The sequence below is a fragment of the Periophthalmus magnuspinnatus genome, chromosome 14, assembly GCF_009829125.3.
Source record: "Periophthalmus magnuspinnatus isolate fPerMag1 chromosome 14, fPerMag1.2.pri, whole genome shotgun sequence".
Lineage (NCBI taxonomy): Eukaryota > Metazoa > Chordata > Actinopteri > Gobiiformes > Gobiidae > Periophthalmus > Periophthalmus magnuspinnatus.
In genome coordinates, this window is record NC_047139.1 from 26654841 (window position 1) to 26678486 (window position 23646).

At 39.9% G+C, this 23646-nt stretch overlaps 1 protein-coding gene across 14 annotated transcripts in view; it reads left to right on the top strand.

Annotated features, from left to right (window-relative positions):
• msi2b (musashi RNA-binding protein 2b) overlaps positions 1 to 23646 on the top strand; it is a 261906-nt gene that overhangs the window by 67311 nt on the left and 170949 nt on the right. For all 14 annotated transcript variants that reach the window (XM_055226874.1, XM_055226875.1, XM_055226876.1 and 11 more), the window contains exon 6: positions 9627 to 9719. In XM_055226874.1, coding sequence (XP_055082849.1) covers positions 9627 to 9719 — 93 coding nt within the window. The remainder of the gene's footprint in view (positions 1 to 9626; positions 9720 to 23646) is intronic.

Here is a 23646-nt window from a genome sequence, read left to right on the forward strand (position 1 = left end):
TGAGTATTAGTACTTTCATATTGAAGGGCACTGTAACTTATCCCTCTGAACTAATTGTTTTTAAAATGTTCTCTGATCACTTGTGTTTGATAAAATAATCGGTGTTCTTGTCAAAGAGTTCATCGTGCTGCATCCCAAAACTCAAAAGTGAGTTTTGAAATTCCCATTTTCTTTCCCAAATATTCTCTTGGTAATTTGTTAAATGTTCATAATGTGCTTGCTCAAATGTCCCATATTTGGCCACAAGCAAGCACCTAATTAGCATAATATTCATATTCCTGTGAAGCTCTTAAGAGCACTTCTGGCTTTGTCCATTTCTCTTGCCTCTTATTGCTGTAGCGTTTGCTTAATGCCCGGCCTGTGCCTAGCGATGGCATGCTGTGCTCATTGTGAATGCAGTGTGAATGTGCTGTTTGGGTATGGGCCCATGCATCTCCAGGGCCCTATAATCAGCTCTAAGCTGCTTCTATCAATCTTCATAACTGTAGTGGGTTGAGGAGGGAAGTGCAGCTAATCAGCTCTAACCAGCGCCATGTTCAGCTTGACTGTCACTGTTATAGGGAGGCCATATGCAAACAGCGGCCCGTACACGTGTGCGCCTGGCCCATTCCACAGATGGCTAGTTCCAGCACAAGTCAGCCTCTGAAAAGGGCCCTGTGACTTTCAGTGAATAGCTGTTAGTGTAGGTTAATATAGGAGTGGTGGCCCTGCAGGGGTGGCAATCACAGCTGGGATCAGAGCGGCCTTCAAAGATGGCTGTGCAAGTTGAAGCCAGAGTTGTCATTAGCTTGTGCCCTGTGCCTGACAGCCCTCCCCTCTCCCCCCCCTCGCTCCCCCCTCTCTCCCCTCCCTCCCCCAGCCTGTCGTTTTGTCTCTGTCTCATTGCGCTCATTTTGTGTCCGTGTGCAAATGGCAACTGTAATCCCGGGTCTGGGTGCTTGGGCCTGTCACTCCACATTTGCACTAAGCATCTTTCCTTCCCTCATCTCCTTTGCCCTAATTGTATTGTAATAAGCAATTATAGATCTATTTATGTGCACTAGAGCCGAGATTGGACCACTTTTTAAAAAGACATGGAGGGGAGTGCAGGTGGACAAGCCAAGGCTACAACTTGTAGCTGGTCACTGCTAATCTCCCCTTTCTCCTTCCTCACCCTGATGATCTAATCCCAGTTCAGCATCTCCGTACCTCTGTTCTCCCTCTCGTGCACAAATCCCTGCAAAAGTGATTGCATTGTTGTTTGTTGTTTATTATCTGGTGTTTCTGTTTATGAGTCAGCTGTAGTGATGCAAATGAGGAGAGGAAGCCTGTACCTGGACCGGCCATGTTTCCTCCATCTTTGTGTGTGTTAGTGTGTGAATGTCTGTCAGTGTGTGTGTGTTACTTTGTGTGTGTGGGTTTGTGGGTGTGAGTTTGTGTGTGCGCTCACGTTGCGTCTGCCTGTTCTACGTCAGGCCTTTGATCATTCTACATTGCATTGGCAGATGCTCTCTGGTGCTTTCTGGTTGCTTATGAACCAGGCCGCAGACAGGATTTGAATGCCAGTAATTATATCCTCCTGCTCAAATGATAACAATTGTTGAGTATACTACAAAATGTGATCATTTTTTTCTTTCTGTCCCATTATTTTTAGTGATGAGAAATGACAGAGCTCCCTGGTGTGCTCCATGTGCTCCTGTGTGTTTATAGCTGTGTAGAGCTGAGAGGTGAGGCCACAGCCCACAGAGTGTAATAAGAGACATGTGTGATCAGGATGACCTGCACATCTGGGACACTCCTCTCCCTGTGACCAGAAGAACCATAAGAGCAGTACTATCTCTCCTGGATTTGATTACTTATGTTATAGTTAAATTGATTTGGGCCATCATTGAATAACCTGACTATTATTTACCATTATTTTATCATTGTATGTTACATAATTCAGCAAATATATACACGTATTTTACTAACAGCACAGGTTATATAATTCTAGGTATATTTCTGTGATATGTACTTTACCAGTCAAAAGTTTGGACACAGTTTTTGATTGATGTTTCTTCTTCTTTATTTTAATGATTATTTGCATTGTAGATTCTCATCAAAGTCATCAAAAAACAAATGGACATGGAATATAGTAAACACACACAAAAACAATACAATACAATACAATATAAAAAATAAGTGTTTAATAGTTGAGTTATTTAACTTGCTCTATAGTTCTATATGTTGCTTCATATATGTGATGTCTTCAGTTTGTATCTAAAATGTGTCTTTTATTTATTTTGAGAAGATTAAGGAACACAAATACTATAATAAACAAATAAACAATGATAAGTATACATGTATACATCCAGTACACTGTACATTTCACATATTCTTATTTAAGCTCAAAAAGGAGTGGAAAGAAGAAGAAAACTTATTAAACATAAGTTCAGTGGTTTGTTTGAGCTTCCTTTTCAGTTGAACAAATGTGTGTGTGCGTATGTATGTGTGTGTGTGTGTGTGTGTGTGTGTGTATATATATATATATATATATATATATATATATATATATATATATATATATATATATATATATATATATATATATATTTGTACACACACATCACACATACACACACAACATCAAAAGATCAGTGGCAATAAAAATGTAACCATTAGGCATTTTTAGGTTGCAAAGGAAAGAAAAACAAAGAAAAACACTGAATGAGATGGTATGTCCAAACTTTTACAAGTAGTGTATTTCTTTCTCAATGACAATATTATGTTTCCTGATATTGTAATTACAATTGTTTTGTAATATTTTTTGCAGTCAAAAATGATGCTGATGCTTTTTTTCCAACATCATTATATAACCAGATCCTACGGCCTCTACAATATTAAACATGTCATATGCAAATCCATGACATCATCCGCTGTAGTCACACTCATCTGGATTTGAATTTGTCACATTAATATAGTGTTAATGGTAAAACTGTTTCCCAAAATGGGCTAAATTGTATGTGCTGAAATATGTATGAGAAGAAATTAGGTGCATTTATATTTTGAGATAAAATGAGGAAATGATGGTAATGCCAGTAGTGTACTTTTCATCAGCTTCAGTTGAACTTATTGTTTAAGTGTGACATTTTTCATTGTTTGAAAAGTGAACATTTCATGTACAACTGGTGTGAGCAAAACATACAGTAGCTCATGTTTCAGACAGTTGCAAGTCGATGAATCTATTTGTCTATATTTATTCTGCTCTCTGGAGTTATTGATGGCATGTACAGCTACACAGCACCTCTGCAAACAATGCAACAAGCAATCATTGTTATTTCTGTCTCCAGTGTGTAAAATGGCCTTTGTCTGCCAATAGGGTACCACAAGGTTAATGTTGATTTCAATAAAAGAGGAAAATGATGTTAGAAGTTGGGGCTATTAAACTTGACACCGCCTGCAGTTTAGACTGTGACTCTGATCATTGTGAATGTGACATGAGTAAGAAGAGCTGGCCTCCAGCCCCTCTGTGTGAGTTCTGTGCAGATCAGGTGCTGTTTCAGCAAGAGATGTTTCAACACTTGATGCTAGATATTAGTCAGTTTGAATGAAAAATGAATGGGCTTCATTGAGGTACGTTGCTGATTTATGTTAATGTTCTGTTTGCAGTTGAGTTGCATGTTTGCTTTAAAAAGAGTTAAAATGGAACAAAACATGTTACTGGGAATGACATTAGGTTAAAAGCTTAAAAGTAGTTGAGCCATTAAACTGCTTCACTCCGCAGTGCTCCAGCAGAGGGCAGGCCTCTTTGTTTACCATGCACAGAGTGAAGAATGTTACTTTTATTTTTTCCATTCATACATTATTTAAAATTATACAATGTGGAAGACAAATCTTAGGATCCATCTGTATTTTAAAAACCTTGTCTAATACACAATTTAGGACTGTTTTAATATGCTGAGTAACTAACTAACGTGAAAGTAAATCATATAGATCCAGGGTCCTAGCTACTGTGCCCTACAATCATCTGTGACAAATTATAGAGAAATTAGCATTTAATTTTACTGACCCCTTGTGGCTGAGGATTGTATCTCTTGAAAGTTGTTCACTCGAGCTTAAAAACACAGTTTTCTCATATCACCAAGTAGTAGTTCTAAATTTGGAGTAGACAAGTCAAAGCCTTGTTATGGAAGATATGAGGGCGCAACTGTCCCTTGGAGCCTCAAACATGCTAATTTCCTTTTGTTTACTCGGGCGGGCCACAGTACACTGGCAAGATAAATAGATCTTTCAATGAATGCACAGTTTGATATGTCACATCACAAAACAACATGCCATCAAATGTAGCCACCAACACTTGACTGTAAATACCCAGCCTTGCATACTAATGAGGCCACATGTCAGAGAGTTTGCCCGGGTGTTGTACTAATCAGGTTTTTGTCAAACACTGTCAAACTCCAGATGGATATGAATATTACGTGTTTAAATCTACTTCTTATAGCACTGTGTGGGACTAGTCATAAAGTGTAGTTTAAATTCAGTAAGTAGATTATGGAGATGTGAGATGCAAACAAGAGAAAAACAATATGCTATATAATATGATATATGTTTTAGAGTATAGCAGCTTTTGTGGTTTTGGTTTTGCAGTTTACATCCCTTTCTGGGTGCTAAATGTATGTGTTGCTGTGTTTTGGGAAAGGTCTAAAAGCAGTTGTGATAGAACTGAGATAAGTGGTGATAATTCTTTTGTCTTTACTCAGAATGTATTTTGGTTCTTCATTGACACTGGGCTATTGACCGTGTTTCTCCAGCCATATCTAATTGTGATTTTCTGATAAGCGTTGCAATCATGATTAAATGGCGATTTAAGTTTTAAAAGGAGTCAGTTCACAGTACACATTCAGGAGCATTCATATTTGATAGGCTTTGATTGAACTTTAAACTGCTAAATAAATACAATAATCAGTGTTTGTTGATGTTTAGATGGCAGAATTTTTGCAAGTGTAGGATAGTTTGTTGGCAAACAACATGTTTACTTCAAAAATAGGTGTCTTTGTAATGATCTAATAGTGAAAATTTAAATGACTATTTTGATACAGTTGCAGTATTTCTTGCCACCTGATCTCAGAGTGTGTTCTTGTGCACCTGTGCAGTCCCTAAACCCCACATGTTGACGTGCTGACGTTTGACATATACACATGTATTAGGAGTACTTTTACTTAATAATGGAGCCTGATTATGAGCATTCCTGTGTTACACAATGGCCCTGGTCTCTTCTACTCCTGCCGACCAAATGGTTAAGAGCTATATTACATTACTTAAGTGACAGACATCATGAAATGGTTGTTTTCGTCTTCCAGCCAGCGAGATGCTTTGTCATTTCTCTCTGTCTGTCATTGTTAAAAGCCGCTAACGGGTGAAGCTTTTTGCATTTTTCGGTGTTGTGTAATATCTCCAGCCTGCCTTCTATTACCATGCTAATGCACTTGAGTGGTAATTGTTGTAGCCTCAGTCACACTCAAGAAATTAGAAACACATTTATTTCTGAGCACACATGCAGGCTGTCTGTTTGGCTGTACAAAAATAACTAAATGTTTGAAAAATTGGGTTAAAGGGAGAAACTGGGTTGAAGACTGGTCCATTTTCTACAAATAAGTGTTGGTAGAAAATCAGAAATACCCAAATGACCAGAACTAATGTTGCTCTAAATGCAGTGCGGAGATGTCTGTTCCCTGGTGCTTATTATCATAGTGCTGTATGATTTGGTTAACAAGAATATGCATTCATTTAAATGTAAAATGATGTGTGTCAAATGAAATGCAGTCAGCTGGATGGAAATGCACTGGCTGCATGTTAACACGGCCGGGTCGTAATAATTATCAGGAGGGAATTATCGATCTTGTTGTGTTTGTCCAAACGCATCGAACGCGGGGATGGATGAGACAATCTTTACCTCTTTCTCTTGTATCCCAAACAATAGCAGACAGTGTGTAGCCTTAAGGGAAATGCACTATAGAGCTATGAAGCTTAATGTTTTGTTGTCAGGTTGGGGGATAAATAAGAAAGTATTGTGTTTTAGCAGGACTCAAGAAATCCCATCAGCCATTGAGCAGCGTGTCAAAAGTATAAGGACGGGCTGAGAAGCCTGACTGCTTGCAGCTTGATGAAACAAGGCACAAAACTGTTAAGGGAGTGGGGAGCCCCAGAAGACAGGCTGGGCAGGCAAAGCAGACACAAGAGAAGATAAACATTGACTTGTTTATTTTGATTTATTTATTTATATTTACCCAGATTTGTCATTGATAAAAGTGAGTGATTTTGATAAATACCACACAGGCCGTTTATCAGCAGCTGTCTGGCTCAGGGTTTGCCGTCGGCTGCATCCAAAGCCTGATAACCCCTGAGGCCAGAGGCATGATGTAGGGATGAGGAACAGTGAGGGGAGGGAGAGAGCGGCTCATAGTCTGGTAAACGGATAACCCTAAACCAGTCTGGCCATATCATTACCTCACCTGTATTCAAATATATATAACCTACTATACTCTGCAGCACATGCAAAATATTGGTGTTAGCTAACCAAGATCTGGTAATACAGGCCTAAACATATAAAGAAATAATAATGTGGAAATACAATTTGTAATTGCAGATGAAGCATGGGTTGCACAGTGTAAACATTTTTATGATTGCAGTGAAGTTTTATAGGGAAACATGCACATGGCGGTGTAAACCTCTTAAACTTAAAGTAATGTGATTATAATCTTTTATAATCTTGACTTTTCATAGTTCTGGGTGTGGTGTTATCCTCCTTGTACCGCTGACATGAAGACATTCCAAAGTTTTATTAAGATATTGAGGTGAAACTAAATCTAAATCTTTATGGGTAATATTATGTCTCAACTCAATGTTATATTTCCTCCTCTGTGCACACTTCTCTGGCCCATAGAGGAACAGGCTCGGCATATAAGCTGCTTTTTAGAGTACTGTGGTTGGCATGATGATTTGAGATATAGGTTTACGTAAGATGCCCTTCCGTATGCAATCCAGCTTTCATACTGACAAAACTGCATACTTCATGAGTTACGTGTAAGTATTCAAAATGATAAAAGGAAATAATTGATATTCATGTATAAGTTGTGCATTAACTCTTGATTAAGTAGTAACTTTTAAGACTTAATTTATCACCAGAGCAGTATGAAAGCTGATAAAAGGCAGTGCATGTGGATCTGGGAGCGGTGCAGTGTGTGGGAGGCGCTGTGCTTGTGAGTGCAGCCTCAGAGACTGCTGCACCTGGAAAGCACTTGACAGATGGTTACTTCAGCACCCGCTCAATGTTGCTACTTTTTTCTCTGTGTAACCTCGTTCAGAGACGGAAAGTGTTTGGGTCAGCGTTTTGATCAAGGTAGACTCCTCCTGATTGTTTGCTTTGTGCATCTTCAGACTATGTTTATCCGGCCCCCGTAATTAGTTTGATTCTATGGCACAGCAGACGTGACTTTGCAGCAGCCTCATTTTGTCTATGCAAAATGAGCACTGCACACAGAGGGGCATGAGAAAGCTGTTTGCTACACTATGGAAGTAGAAGCTTTTGTGTATGTATATGTGGTGCACAAAATCAAGCTTACAGGACCTTTATGAATTGATATCGGTTAAAATAAGTTGAAATGTGTTTTTCTTTGTTAACTTGACTCTTTTAATTCTATTCTATTGCATATTTTTAAATAAAAGAAATGCCATTTATATTTAAAGTGATAGTCTTACTTCAATATAGTGCAAAGATGTGTAAGTAATTTATTACTTACACATAATAATTTGGACACTTTTTTATACCAGGCATTGCACAGCGATCGCCCGCTGAACAGTGCCTGGGGATGCATCTCCAGATCTTGAGCTAGATTTGGTCAGGACTACCTAACTGGAGGATAGGGCTTGGTACTCAAAGTTAAAAAGGTCCTTTAGGTACTGATATCGAAAAACTGACCGCACTGTCTGCATCAGTGTGTTCGTAAATACATAGCACAGAGTTAACGGCAGCGTAGGTTCCTGCACTATCACATTCACGTTTTAACATAGGCCTGCAAATGCCAAACCAGAACCTCCACAGGTAAACAGGGAAGCACTGTGTCCAGTTGCAACTTTTTTCTCCCAAAAACACACAATATTATTCATGATGAGAACATGATTCAGTCGTCACCATAATGCATCCATCATCGTCCAGGTTAAAGGAATTATTCCCAAATAAATACATAAAGCAGCCACAAAACAAGTGCTGTCTTTAGTGTAAAGTAAAACTTAAGTGCACTTCAGTCCTTGTGAGAATCAGCTGCATGTTTGTTTTAGATTACAAAGCAAACAGAAATGACTCAAGAAACAAGCATGTAATTAACCTGACACAATTAAAAGATTATTATTTTTTGCATAATATTACTTAATAAAGTGTCTTTCAGGTATCGTTAGTTAAGTTATGATACTGAAAACAAAACAGAGATAGATACCCGTTTCTACTGGAAGATTGACCTGTTTTGTGCTCATGTTTTTATTACCCATAAGAGAATCCCCATTGTGTAAACTTATTTGTGGAATGGTTTGTGGAGTGCCTTTGGTCATGAGCCATAAATCCTTGGGAGACTCAAAATGTAGGCCATTTAAGGTCTGACCTTCGAAGAGGACCAGTGTGGTCACAGTCAAATTCAGATGTCCTTTCACACTTGTAAAACTGCTTACAGAGACACTATATTATCCTACTGTGTGCTGGGAATAGAGCTGCATTAGTCATGTAATTGTCATGAATCACTGCTTAAGACATATGTAATCTTCCTCAAGAAATAGTCCTTGCTCATCTGAACGTGTCACCATATTTCAGGGAGAAAACGTCCTCCTAAATTTAGTACATACTTTCAGCAGCAGATGTTGTGCCCTTTTTGATGCCGTGGGTAATAATCCTTAATATTCGAGCTGTTTGAAGCTAAATGAGGCTTTAATGCACTCTGATTCCATCTTCCAGCTCTCATTAATTGTTTTTTGAAAGTCCATAAATTATTTCTGTTGTTGTTTTTTGAGTTCAGCAAGAAGATAAACAGAAACTTTAAAGGATGAAATGGAGGTCTTAAATTCTGCCACAGTCTGTTTTCATTAGTGTTTCCATTTGAAATGTCATTGTGAGGAAAATTCACAGTGCTGCTCCTTGTAGCTGTGATTTTATTATTTTCGCTGCTGAAGTTGACCTTGTTTGTTACTAACACTAAAACTGAGGTCTCTTTGGAAACTTTGTGCATGGGAGCGTCAGATTGGGGCGCAGTAATACGTCCTTACTCCTTTATGTTGGATTTGTCCAGCTCTTAAAATGCGTTCTCCTGCTTTTGATTGATATTTTTGCTCCTATTTGATTTGACTAGTTTTATTGTCTTAATGAGGGCGAGCTTTATTTTATATTTCCATTGGATTTTATATCTGTATTGTGCAGCACTTTGGAAACTATTTATCTAGCACTTTTAACAAACAAAATAAAAAAAAGTGCATTGCATTCATTTTAAAAGTAAATTGTGTCTTTTTAGGTTTAATATTTCCTTATCCTGTGTGTTTTTCTTGATAGTTTTAAAACTATACTATAATATTTTACAATGCATTTCATGTAATATTTAGTTTCTAATCTTTGGTTCTTTTCTTTGCAGATGGTCACAAGAACAAAGAAAATATTTGTGGGAGGTTTGTCGGCAAACACAGTAGTGGAAGATGTGAAGCAGTATTTTGAACAGTTTGGGAAGGTAAGACTTTTCTGTTATTTTGTTTTAACTTGGCTCAGTATTCTGCTGGTGGAAATCCCTAGTTAGCTTATGTGCTGTCATTTCCGCTAGCTCTTGGGTTAAGATTTCCTGGTCGGCAGTGGTGATTCTCATGTGTGGTTTGAGTGTGCCAAAAGTGAGCGCTGAGCAGATGTGGATGTGTGAGGCAGGAGCTGCTCTGTGACATCACAAGGTCAGAGAAAAATGAGAGGCGCTGAGTCACAGTCACAAAACCCCAGTCAAGATGTTGGCATATGCAGCAAGTAAACTTATTTTAAAGCTTAAATAAGAGTCTGCTGAAAACTAGGAGTACTTAGTGGTTACACTGCAATTTTCTCCATAGGACCTCTACAAGACACTGTTTTCAAAAATTTTGTCCTTGAATTTTGACCAAGGACAACCAGAGCCCAGTTTCCTTATGAATCATCATGCACTTTATTGATAATCACATAAGCATGAGGTTGTAAAGTTGTAAGAAACTTTGTTGCATATTATGCTATGCTTTACTGTAGAGACAGATTTTTAAATGTTTCTATTTATCTCGTATGCAGTATATTTTATATTGTGAGATTTATAATGTGCAGATCAAACTTTGAAAGGCAGCTAGTGAAATAACAGTTGTATGCATACAACAGTAAATGTCAGAGTCAAATAGTTGTGTACTAGTGAAGTTTATTTATTTTGTGAAAAAAATGTATGTGAGTTAGCTTGTCATATATGGATGTACGGCTGTCACGGCAACCGCAATATTGCAATACCGCAGTATGATCAATCACACCGTACAAGGGCTCAAGTGACCGCGGTAACCGCATTTTCCATTTTAATGAGACTTTTACTATTCAACTATGAAACAAATTCATGTTTACGTGGCTCTAAGCTACAGAGACTGGGAATATGTATCAGAGGACAGTGATGAGAGGGAAAAGGTGTCTTTTAGAAAAGCTGTACCGGTGCTAAAGCTAAATGCTAGCACGTCCCTTCAGTCAGAAGGCTTGGGTCTCGAGCAGGTGGACTTTGACCCTGGATGTACAGGTTTTACGCATTACATATTGGAGGAGCATCCACTCATCGCGCAGTGTTAAAACCTCATGAAGTTTGGCTCAGCTGAGCCGACAAGTGTCCACAAGCGCTCCGTCCCACATGAGTTTAGTGCAGGAGAGCTTTATAACATAACATAATAATATGTCCTCATAACTTGTCTCTAAAACTACATTTAATTAACAGAAGTGGCTTTTTCTGATGTGTGCACATGCGTGTCTGTCACTCATGCCTGGCTGTTGTTTTAAATAGACATTTTTCAAATACAACCCCAATTTACATGTTTTATTATGTGCTAGACCGTATATAGTGCACACCACTGCGAGGGAAATTCTTTAACTGCCACAGCTCTATATGGATATATATCATTTTTTATGATTGTGATGCAGTATACACTAGAAAAAAAAAAAGTCAAATGTGTTGTCCTCACAAATAGTGTATAAGTCATAGTTTCACATTTTGCCAAGTGGCCAAACCTTCCTGGTGTTCCAGTTGCTATGTGTCCGACAAGGATGTTATATTTTTATTTACAAACACAGGTCGTAGACAAGCTGCATTGACTGATCACGGTTCATAATTTGTCATGGTACATGCGCCGGCGGGTGCACCAGTGACATTTCCATCCGTCTGCTTGTACACTCGCAGGGTGCATATGATATCACACCTGGAAATTGGCAGTGGGAAAATAGCCCCAGGCTCAACTGAATTGTTGGCACTGTTGTTGCTTGGTCCATACAGACCATTTAAGACAAATCTCCTCTATGACAATTAAGCAACAAGAAACATGATTGCCTTGTTACCCAAATTCTTGATGCAAGGAGGGTGAAGGATTAGAAAAATACATAGAAAGTGAACATGAGCCAGACAAAATGCATATTTCAGTACAATAAATATTGCGGTGCCTAAGATATATCTCAAAACATTTAAGGACGTTAACCATATTGGTAGTCTTCCTGCATCACCATAACCATAATTTTGAATTATGCAGCCCAATCAGTGGACCCACCTTACCACATGAAAAAACTGATACTAATAAAATGCATTTCTTTATCTCAATGTAACAAGGTCTTGGGTATGGCCCCTTAATCTATATAGTACATTTAGCATCCTTATTTGGACTATGTGGCACCGCTGCTTCTCATGTGCAATACCCCCAGCTGAGAGCTATGATCACCCACCCACTCCCCCCTCCCCTCCCCACCCTATCCCCTACAAGGACATGCATATGACACACACACACCCGCTGAGTCCGGGCACGCGCACACACAAACAGCCTTTAATAGAGTGGCAGCGTTTCACAGATAATTTGCCCATGCTGAGCCGAGATCCATTTCCCTCATGTCATATTGCACATCAGTCAAGGTCACCTTCAGCTGATACAGTCCTCCAACATCAGCACTTGACCTTGAGTTTAAACAATTTCACTCCGGATGGATTTTCACGGGCACATGATGTACCGCGTACGTGAAGGAGACAAAAGAGCTGTTATAAATTAATCGAAAGTGTTTTTTTAGAGGCAGTGACAATATGTAACCAGCTTTTTAAACCCAGTGTCATTTCCTTTGCTGGAAGCCTACCAAGGTGAAGGAGGCTTTGTTTGCTATTTTTTCCGGTACAAGTGGCACTGAAGACCCCACCATCGGCCCGGTCGGCTGTTCCTCATTTTTTTAAAAAGATTCCTTATTTGCACAATAGAACGCAGCACGAAAATATTCCCAACGACTTCGCAATCACTGGATCCGAGCAAGGGCTTGAGATGATTTTGCGACTTGATTGAATGACATAATTGACTTGATTATACAAAGTTTTTTCGCCCTCCTCAAGGAATCCTCAAATGCTTAGGAGGAAACAAACAAATCAGACTGATTGAGCCGTGATCCCGTGCATGCTTCTGTGTGTACTTTTATAGCCTACTTGTGCATGCTTGGATGTGTCTGAGGTACGACTCGCGCCCTGCTCCGGCGTGTCAGCGATTAAGTGTATTTATGTGGGAGCATGATTAGGTGTGCGCGGGTTTAAGTGTCTCGCGGCGCGCAGAAAAATGAGAGCAGATACTGGTGGTGGGCAATGGCATAAGACAAGAAACAGAAACAGGTATCGTTTACAGTTTTGTGGCTTTTACCCATTCCAGGATTTATTAAATAACCTTCCTGTCAATGCAACCTGCCATTACTGCGGCGCACACACAAGCACAGCCTTCAGGACTCAGCCGCAGGAGCAAGAACCAATTAATTCAGTTTCTTCTCCAAAGAATCTTACTGTCAGTCTGTCAGTCCGTCAACAGTCTGTGCCTCTGTCTGTATGCGAGGCAGGAGGACATTAGCCAGCATGGTGGCAGGGAGACTAGCACGACCGCTCAGAGCCTTGTCAATATGTGCCACATCACAGGGCCAGCATTGTCAAGGAAATTATGACACGCTCAAGCTTCTTGCCGCGCAATTCAGCATTTGTCAAGACCAGAAGACGCCCGCCTAATGTACTTTGATTTGAGGATTCTAGGCAGCAAATCAAAGCAGGCACCTCGCTGGCAACCGGAATTTGAAAATTACCCAGAAATGCTTCTTATTAAATCACAGAATTTAAAAGCAGCAGCACAGTCCTAATGCCTGTAATGTGAACCTTTGAGAACAATAATTTCAGTAATTACATCTACAAAGGAACAAAAACATAGTATTAGCAAAATATTTTGTATTAGTAAATCTTGGATTTTGGCTGCTCTTGCCATAGCAAAGGCACTAATCCTAGTGTGCAATGCATCAACGCTATATTATGGGATTTGGATTGGCATAAAGACTTCAGTGGATAACCATGTGTAGGTGGATCCTCTTAGTTCTACTTTCTGAAAATTAGCAATTAATATAGTTATATCTGAGGAATTACTCATATATTGCATATATTTGTGTATTAGCATTAGCAATGCTGTGTAGACGTATAAAACCTCAATAGTATTTCATCTTGAATCTGTAATGGGATGAGCATCATTCATACAACATTACAGCTGTAAATGCTTTCTATTGGCCACTTCTCTGATATGTATTATCCTGCTGGGTGTGTAAAAGTGTGGGTGTGCGTTCAGCAGGCAGCGGAGGCCAATTAGCAAGATGTGGTCCGCAGAGGAGGCAGCGGTCGCGAGGCATTGGAGGGGAAACAGCTGGTGTGGCCACAATTGGGTCACAGGTTCTTGTGTGTAACCTCAGCACAGCCCCCCACCCGAGCCCCCCTGCCCCGTATCTACGTGCTATCGGAGAGGGCTGGGGAAGAAGTGGCATTTATTACAGTGAGAGGCTGACAGCTCTCATGCACATCAGTCTCACTGGCACTCGGGCGGCCTCACCATTAGAACAGAGTGGCATGCCCGAGCCTGGCACCACTAGAGACGCTTTTTGTTACCTCAACAGAACACAGCCGAGGTGCATTTCCTCTGATGCTCACAGTCATTTGAATGGAATTGAAGTGTGGTTGTGTTTGACTGATTCTAATGCACCTCAGATGGATTCCATTACCTGCCTAATAGTAGCCACATCCTGCCGTCCATTTTTGTGCCTTCCTCCTCCTCACGGGCAGCACGGCGCGTCTTAGGCCGGTGAGCCAGATGAGACAATCTTATCAGCTCTGCCTGGCTTCCCTTTATATTCAAGGACTCTTAACCGGACTCTGCCGCTATTTCTGTCCTCGCAATAAAGTCAAATTAATCAGTGTGCTGTTATTGTGTGCTTTTTCCACACTTGGTAAATGGTAAGAAAAGACAATCGTCCCCTCTAGAGGTCAGCGGCTGTCCTCAGATGTGGCCACAGCCAGCATCGACAGTCTGTTTCCATTTCTGTCACATAATCTTGTTGCGCTACGATCATTTTTAATGCATTTACGGATTGCTTCTTCCTTGGTTCTTTTGAGTCTTGTTTTTGAAGGCAGAATTGTGTCTAAAGATCAGTGCAAAGGTGAAAGCACTTAAATGATTTTATTATGTTATTATCCTTCCAGTTCCTTTGTATTTAGATCTTCTCTACAGACATTGAGGTCAAGGGTCAAAATGGTTAAAAATAGACTGAGGGTCTTGCTGATTTTAGTCTAACTGAAAGCACTCACAGCTATGAATATCTCTTTCACACTCTGAATGTGAGGTTAAACTTATTGTACCTGCAAAAACATTAGACTTTTTATGAGGTGAAATGACTTGATAATTTCCTTCGTGCCCTGACACCGCTTCATTAAATGTGCGAGGAGCCTGGGAGGAGTTGCATGTTCATTTCTGTCCTCTTGTATATTGGCACAAACTGGCCTTTTGTTTTCCAATAAATGAAACACCTGTTATCAAAACACCTAGGACAATGAGCCATTCCATTGAGGCGAACACTTCATTAAAGACAGCCGTTGGTGTGATCACACCTTATAAATTTGGATGTGACGTACACAGAGATCCCTGCCCAGGCATGAAAAGCGCTCTCCCCAGTTAAGGGCATAATTAGCTGGGGTGGCTAATACTTCCTCATTGGTTTATTGTAATCGGCTTTGAGTGCCTCTCATAGTGCCCTTATTTGGTGGAGCTAAAACAACTTTGCATAGTGCCGTCTTCGACCTTCTCATTGGTTCGTAGCTCCAGCGCTTCTATATGAGCTGGTTACTGCTATTGTCCCTTTATGTCGCGCTTGTCCTGGTTCTCATGCTTCGCTGGTTAAGCACCAAATCCTATAGGTTTAAGTGAAAGGGATGACAGACACACAGACAGAGGCTTAACCAGTTCAGTGCCGCTGGGTTGAGTAGGGATATAGGGGTCATTGACGGGGCCAGCTTGACTCAGAAATCTCTCAGTATACAGCATGTATATAGTATATACAGAAATCTTTCTATTTATAAATTTCCTATATTTCAAATTCAACAGTGTTTGGCTCCCAGTTGAGGCCAAAAAATGAAAAAAGTAACAGGTAGAAAGTACGTATGAAGACTAGTATTTTGATCAGGATTTGCTAAGTAGCTCGTGGTCTCTTATTATTAGGAGGGCTGGGCAATATTCCAATTTGTTTCCTCATATTGGTCACGATTTTGGATGTAGATTGTATTTTGTCATGCTGCATGCTTTTACTGACAACGGATTGGCTGTAGACCTCTCGATTAAAAGGCCCAAGCATATCAGTGACAATTAGAAATGAAAAGCCTTGTTCTCGATTAAAATTCCAATAATTGCACAATCCCAATAATCTGGACATTGGGTATTGTCTGTGTAGCTATAAAATGCAGTGACATGAAAACTGATGATACCTCTACACACTCGAAGAAAGGCTGTAGGTCTGACATGATGGAAAGAGGTTTTGTCACAACTCAAAACCTCAGGCTAAAGGATGCTGTTTCTCCTGTTACGTTTTTGGACACCTGCACCTGGATCTTTTTTAGGCTTTTTGCTCCCGAAAGAAAAAGAAAGTTTGTACTCCAAGGCTCAGAAGAATAAAAAAGATTCCTTGCTTAGTGCATGAAATTTGTTCTGGGACTGTGGTAATCTAATACCACGGCTGACATTTTCCTTGCCCTTAGATTTTGTAAATGGCAGAAAAATAACTGCGTACGACTGTCTGTAAAGAGTGACTGAATTCATTTCACATACCTGCCAAAGTGCACCAGCCTATCACAGTGCCAGGGGTTTTTGGGTATGCAACGGAAAACAGCAGCCATTATCACAATTAAGATAATCACTGCAATGAACCGTTGTAAAATCTGTTTTGTTTTGTACTTCGGTGGTGGCAAATATAAATTTGGCCATTTTGAATTCCAATTTTCATTCAATTTTGTGGGTTTCATTTTAGTATGTTTCATTGCATTTAAGACATCTAAAGGTAATGGATGAGAGTTGAACTGATCATTTGGTTAAGGCTTAAAGGAGCTATTTCCTTATGTCCATCCTTGTATAACGTTGTCACTACATTGTTACATAGGTTTCTTTGTAGAGTTAACATTTATCGTATCTAAATTGTGGTGCCCTGGCGTATTTACAGATAAGGTAGATGGAATAAAGGGCCACAGGGTTGTTTTGCATGTGGTAAAATGGTCTCTGTTTTGCTTGTTTTTAGAACAATACGTCTGGTGGGTGTCACATTTCTTGGCACAGTTGGAGTTTAAAGTAGTTTACAGCTATCACCTTGCTAAGAAAAAGTTGCCAGTTTTACTTTGGATGAAATTGAGGACTTTGGTAATTTGGTCATTCTTTAGACACCCTAGCCAGAAAATAATATTATTTTCCAGTAAAATTGATGTTTATTTACAGTAGGGGTGCAGCCAAATTACTGTTTTCATCCTAATATTCCTGAATTCTTAAAACAGAAAATTGCAACTTTCACGCATTTAACAGTGTGTGGTAAAATAATAAAGTGCAACTGCCAAGTGTAATGGGATCGTTTCTCCTCCAACTCACAAGTCGGACTTAATTTGACCTACCACTGCTTTAATACCAGCCATTTTAAGGTCAATATGCATAGATATAGATTTAAATGGTCAATAATGTTCCTGGCATTATTATTGATTATGATCACTTTTATAGTTGAATTACATTTTACACAAGGCCACAGCGCGCTCCAGCTCTTACATTAACAGAGCATTTAGCAAACCCCAAAGGTGCACAGTAGATGCCTTTCAAACTTTTACTGAGGTTATGGGAGCCGCTCCAAAGACCACAGCCAAATACAAACCTGTTAAATGTCCATTCGCTGGCAGCAGTCGTAGCAATGATTAATGCAGAAGAAATACACTGGATATGAGGCAAAGGGAGCTAATCAAAAGGCCACAGTCGCTCATTCCACTTCCGCGGCTGGTGCAGGTGCACATTTGCATGCCATTTACATTGGTCGCTCACAGTGACCAGTACTGGCCCACATTCGGGTGTCCATCATTTTCTGACATTTTGTGATTGTTTCTCGTGGGCCGCAGCTCGCCCAATCAGCTGAGGATATAGTGTGGTCCCAGTGATTATATGGAGTGATCAGAGCAGCAATGATGGAGCATGTGCCTAGCAGTGGAGATTTAGCCAGGGGCTTCAATCTCATTGCAGTCACTTGTAGTTAGTGAGTGAGACTAGCAGAGAGAAGGGCACGGCAATATAAATGAATTGGCTATGAATGTGAAAAGCGTCTGGGCTGCTGTGGGCTATGTACAACGGGAAAGGGCCAGTTAGACAAACTATTTCATATCCCCCTTGACCTTTATTTGCCCAGTGGTCCAGCAGCATTTCCAATAGCTTTTAAATGGCCGCTGAAGAATGGCGGCATTCACTTCACACCATTTTTAAAGCTGTTAAACCAGAGTGCACTGTACTTGTGTTAATGCTAGTGTCTTTAGCGGAGATTGCAGAATTTTACGCCCTGGTCAGACCTTTACTTAAGTACATCTGACGACTCTTTCTCAGCATCTCCTTCAAAAATCAAAATGCGTAGCGTATACGGGGCTCACAAAAGAAAGCTGTGGATCAGCGGAGATTGACACCTTTTGGTAGGTCTGTAGCCTCATCTCCCGGCTGTCCCTCCTGAAATGGCTCCCCTGGGATAAGCTGGGATTGGCTTGATTGTGTTATCGGCGACTGATCGGGTCATTGAATGATGGAATTTTGAGCCCCTGTTCTGCTTAAAGAATGAAATGTTTAAAGAAGATTGACTGTGATTGGATCAGATCTAGCACCTGCTCAAAGGGGTCAATCAGGTGAAGGCTGGAGGCGGCAATCTTGGCTGTGGTATTGTGACTCGGAGTGGGGGGGATTAATGTGCATGTTGTAGCGGGACAACGACGGTGGGCTGGAGGGGGGTGTGGGGCGGAGGTGCCATTCAACAGGGAACTAGTTGAAAAATGTCATCAGAGGAAGTGTCATGAGTAATTTGCAGCGGGCTCAGCGTCAGACAGGTGCGGAGGTGGACGCTGCACCTCCGGCTCCGGAGCTGCACACCTACACCTCAGCGCGTCTCCTGCACTTTGGGAGATACAAGGAGAACACATGTGTACAACCACACATTGTGTTCATTCAGTGTTCTTTGGAAAATGTGTGGAAATGGTCTCTATTTATAAAAGAAATGTTGTGTGATTGTGTAGAATTGGTCAGTCAATGGCAAGATGCAATGACTTGGAAAAGATTAATGATTGGAATGAACATTTTTATTGAAAGAAGAGTTACAAAGCATTCTAACATACCTGTTTTTGATATGTATTGATGACCAAAAGCAGACAACTCAAAATGCAAAAATGTATATAGCGAGTGTTTCATTTAACGTCGGATGCTATCGTCACCGATAGAGCGCGGTTGCGGACTTTCCAGCAGCGTAACTCCGCAACCAGTCGTGCTCTCATGTAAATTCAAACACCGTCTCAAAGTGGAGGCACGGGGCCATTTAAATATTTTACCGTCATTATGGTAATCTGCCTCTGTTGTCCCTCGAAGGTGACGAATGAGAGCGCAGATGCTGCGCGGATTTTCCCAGTCATTTATTTGATGTGTAAAAGAAAAAATACGGATGGATGTGTAAAATAGAGGTAGCTGTGTGAAAAAATGCAGTAAATTCTGATACTTCCTTTAACATGATTTTTATGGCTAAAAAATGAATAAAAGTTTAGGTGAGCTATACTGGTCCATAGTGTTCTCAGTCGTTAAAGGGTTAATTCATTCAAACATCATTGGTCTGTCTAACACAGGTCCCAAAAGAATCTTGTCACAAGAACACAAAACAAACACAATTTTAATATCATTACATCATTCTCAACTCAATAGCTCAGTATTCCATCTTTTGGAAATATATGGACATCTGCTTTACTTTTTGATACTATAGGTGATCTAAATGTGTTGCTGTGCAAAATAGAAAAATCAGCTTGACATTTTGCTATTAGCCAATGTCCAGCAACGCCCATGCTTACCTGTGAGTGACAGACCTCATGTCTCTGACTGTCACAGCCAAATGAGAAACAAAATGATGTTGTCAAATTCTTGCTCAGATCTCATGGGATTTTAACCAGAGAATGTGAAACTACTTTATTTCAGTCCAAATGACTCTTTTTCCTCTCACTCTTATCTAACTATGTCTTTAACAGAGGCTTGTCATCCCCCCCTCAGCGAGCGTGAACTATGAGTCAGCACCACCTGGAGCACGGACCACCTCTGCCACAATAGCACATAGGTGATGACAAATATATACAACCATTTCTTTGTGCGCTCTGTAGAATAAGCCTACTTGATTCTAACGCTCTGATATGATATTCACCTGAGAGAGAAACACCAAACACATACTATAAGTCCAATGCACTCCTTCAACCACCTACGACAGTCGCGGCTCCTGAGTGCCTCCCACGCAGCACCTTCACAGAAAAATCACCGGCTTAAACGTTCTTAGGTGGAAATGTACACACTGTGCTGTCGCTAGATGTGAGAGGCTAATGACGTCTCAAAGGTTTCACTTAACTGCATTTTTTAGTACAACTACTGTGCATTGGGGGGTAAGATTAATCTTAATCGAATTGAAATGGCTGTTTGAATGGGTGCAATTAGCAAATTGCAAAGGCTGCAAATTTTTGAAGTACAGTCTTTTTTATTTTGCATAAAAACTGCTACGCCTGTAGTTACAAGTCATTTTTGTTTTAGTTTGTCTGTTCATAGGCCTATTTTAGTCTTCATCTTTAGACCTGTTTAAAATGTAAACAGTAGCAGAATCCTGTCATAAAAAACAGGAATCACAGTCTCAGTGCTTGTATATTTTTCCTGTATCGTGCTGCCCTACTGCGCAATTGGAAATCCTTGTATTTGTTTTTAAAACTTGTCCAGTTGTTTTGTTGTATTTGGGTGCTACTTGCAGCATAGATAGTGACAGAATCATTACACTTGGTAATATTTAGCTGGGCCACCTTAAGTAGAACAAACAAAATGAGGTAATTTCACTGTTTCAGCAAATACAAGTGCGACAAGCTGTGTTTTCTAAATGTCTTTGTATCTCCCAATGCACAGCTCCTTTTTAAGAAACATTTTGTTCTTGTTCCAACACTTTGGGTGGTTTCAGCAGTTTTGTATTCATGTTGAACATATATAAATGTCTCCCATGAACACAGCTTTGACAAATGGAAAAGTACTAATTGGTGTTGCTCTTCATTAACAGTCATGACTTAGTTTAATAACGAACTAATTGACTGACCACTTTAGTGTGTTTCTTATAGACCAGTACAGAGCAGCCAATTAGAACAACTACAACCACATAATCACCATACAATACTGACTCTGCAAGGGTCTCATTGTGTTTGAAAACCTGGAAACAGTTAAGAATTGTAACTCAATCAAAAAATATTCTTTCACAGTACAAAATATTTTTATTTAACAGTGCTTTTCATGACACTTGTGTATGTGTGTGTCTGTGTGTGTGCGCACACGTGGGGGTGTTTGTGTGTGTGTGTGTGTGTGTGCATGTACGCACTTTTGTGTGCATTAATATCACAGTTTGAGCTTTGTAGAATTTGTACAAAGCCACCAATCCACTGTTTGATGTATAGCATTAATGCCTTGGTGGAGGTCTGACCGGTTGGATTGATTTTTAGCTCTTTTTTTATTTTTTTATCTTGGACTATCTCTCTTATAGTCTACACACATACATTATCCTTATTATGAGTCCTGTCAAAAAGCACTCTGCTTTACACTGAAAAAGGCTCCTTGAATGCCCACAATGCTATTGTTATCATTTTCTTTTTGTGAGCGATCACTTTCACATCATAAGCACATAAACACAACCATGTTTTATGCACTGGGCACTTTTAGTGAAACACCTGGTACATTTACGTTCTTTAAACTGACACACTCAGTTTCCCCTGTAACAGTACAGCACGTGCCATTTTATTGTTATCAAGCCCTGATCAGAAAGTCTATCAGATATCTGTGTGTACCACAAAAGAATCACCTTAATTAGGATTTAATCTGATCAAGTGTTTAAAAATATGGTTACCTGCTTCTTTTGATTTAATTTATGTCCCGGCTGCATTTTTCACCGAAGGCCTTTTTATACTGATTAAAGGCGCGCACACTTCTTTTGATACTAGACTATTTGTTCTTGAGTCACCCGGCCACTCTCAGCAACTTACGGGCGGCTTTTAAGGAACAAAAAATGTCATGTTATTTGAAAGGACTGTCCTCACACTTTTAATCAATTAGAACGTAATTTATTTGTAGTTGAATCTTTTAAAGCATATTCTATAGTGTTAATAAGATACACCTTTTATGGTGAAATGCAAAAGGTGACATTTATATCAGAGGGAAATCACCATGGAATAATAATTTTCACGCAGTTTACTGACCTGAACAAAATTTCACCTTGACTCTCCCGAGGAGCTATGCTAATGCAATGGGGGCAGAGAATGGTAGGCAGAATAGTGTTTTCCCATTATGTCTGTCAAAACTAATAGAGCAGACGGCTTTAAGCACTGATAGATAATGGAAAGGTAGCAATTGTGTGTCTTTGTGTGAGGGGAAGGGAAGTGGGTACTGGATTTTTGTGAAATTGTAGGACAAATTTTGTCTTGGGGACATAGTAAGCATCAGGAAGTAGAAAAGCAGATTTAGCAATGAATTTCCACATGCTTTTAGTCCAAACCTTTTTATGGCCAGTATTGTGGCATTTTTTCCTTATAATTGTCTGTATTAGAAGTTCAACAGGAATACTAAACTTACCAGGACATTTTTTAAAAGATTGCTTATAATTCCATGTATACAATATATAATCTCGTAAAGTATTTGATAAATATAACATAGTGTTTTTGCAGTGTTTTAGTTCTGTAATAAATGACATGTATTATGCATGTTAAACTGATGAACCATATAAAATGTAATTTGGTCACACTTTGGTCAGTTGAAAATAAGGAATTATGAAAATGTGTATTATAAGATCCCTTGTTGCAATGTGCCTTATTGTCTTCACTGCACTCCTGTTTTCCTGCGCCTCCCTTTGCTTGACTGACCTTTGTGTTTAATGTTTAGCGCTTCTGTGTGGTTGTGCGTCCTAATCTTTACTTGGGTCTAAGGGAGTAATGCTGCGAGGGAGTGGACATGCATACAATAGAGGAGAGTGACAACAGATCCTATCGCTGTTGCCATGCCATGAATAATCTTTAGCTTATTTTCCGAGGCCGGTATCTTGGGACTCTGGTCGAATTGTCTAAAAGCTAAATAAGTCTGCTTGATTGAACTAATGGCACACAGCCAAGATCTTGGACCCAGCCCTGTCTCCCTTTAGCCTAATCTCTTGGTCACGGACACATTGACTTGCCTTTCACACACGCACACACACACACACACACACACACACACACACACACACACACAGACACTCACCGATGCATCCGCCATAGCACCCTCCCATGCCACTTCCTGATCGGGAAACTTTGAACCCAACATGTGGGCCATAAGTCCTATCCACAGGTAATTAGGTTTGATGGTTAGTTGAGCAGAAACATGGATTTTATCCCTCTCCCCATCTCGCCTCCTGGTGCCTTGGCTCTACTTGTTTTTGATAAGCCCACTGCCAGCCCAGCATCAGTCTCTTTCAGCTGAACACACATTGTAAAAAGCCACCAAGAAGCAGTCAGGCCTTTTAAACTTGAATTACACACTCAAGTATTTTGAGTGACAATGCTCAACTGAACAGAGATTTTACTGTGCCTGAGTGATTAAATCCAGCATATGCATAACACAGCCACTATGATGCATAATAATAATACATGTTTTTCTTACATGTTGTTTAACTACATTTTAGAGACATATTTAAAATGTTCCATCTTCATTATATAGACAGTACAGTATATAAAGTGACTTGATATTTTGCGAGTTTTAACTGATCACAGACTCTGATAAAGCACTGCTATTTTAGGTTATTTTTCTATA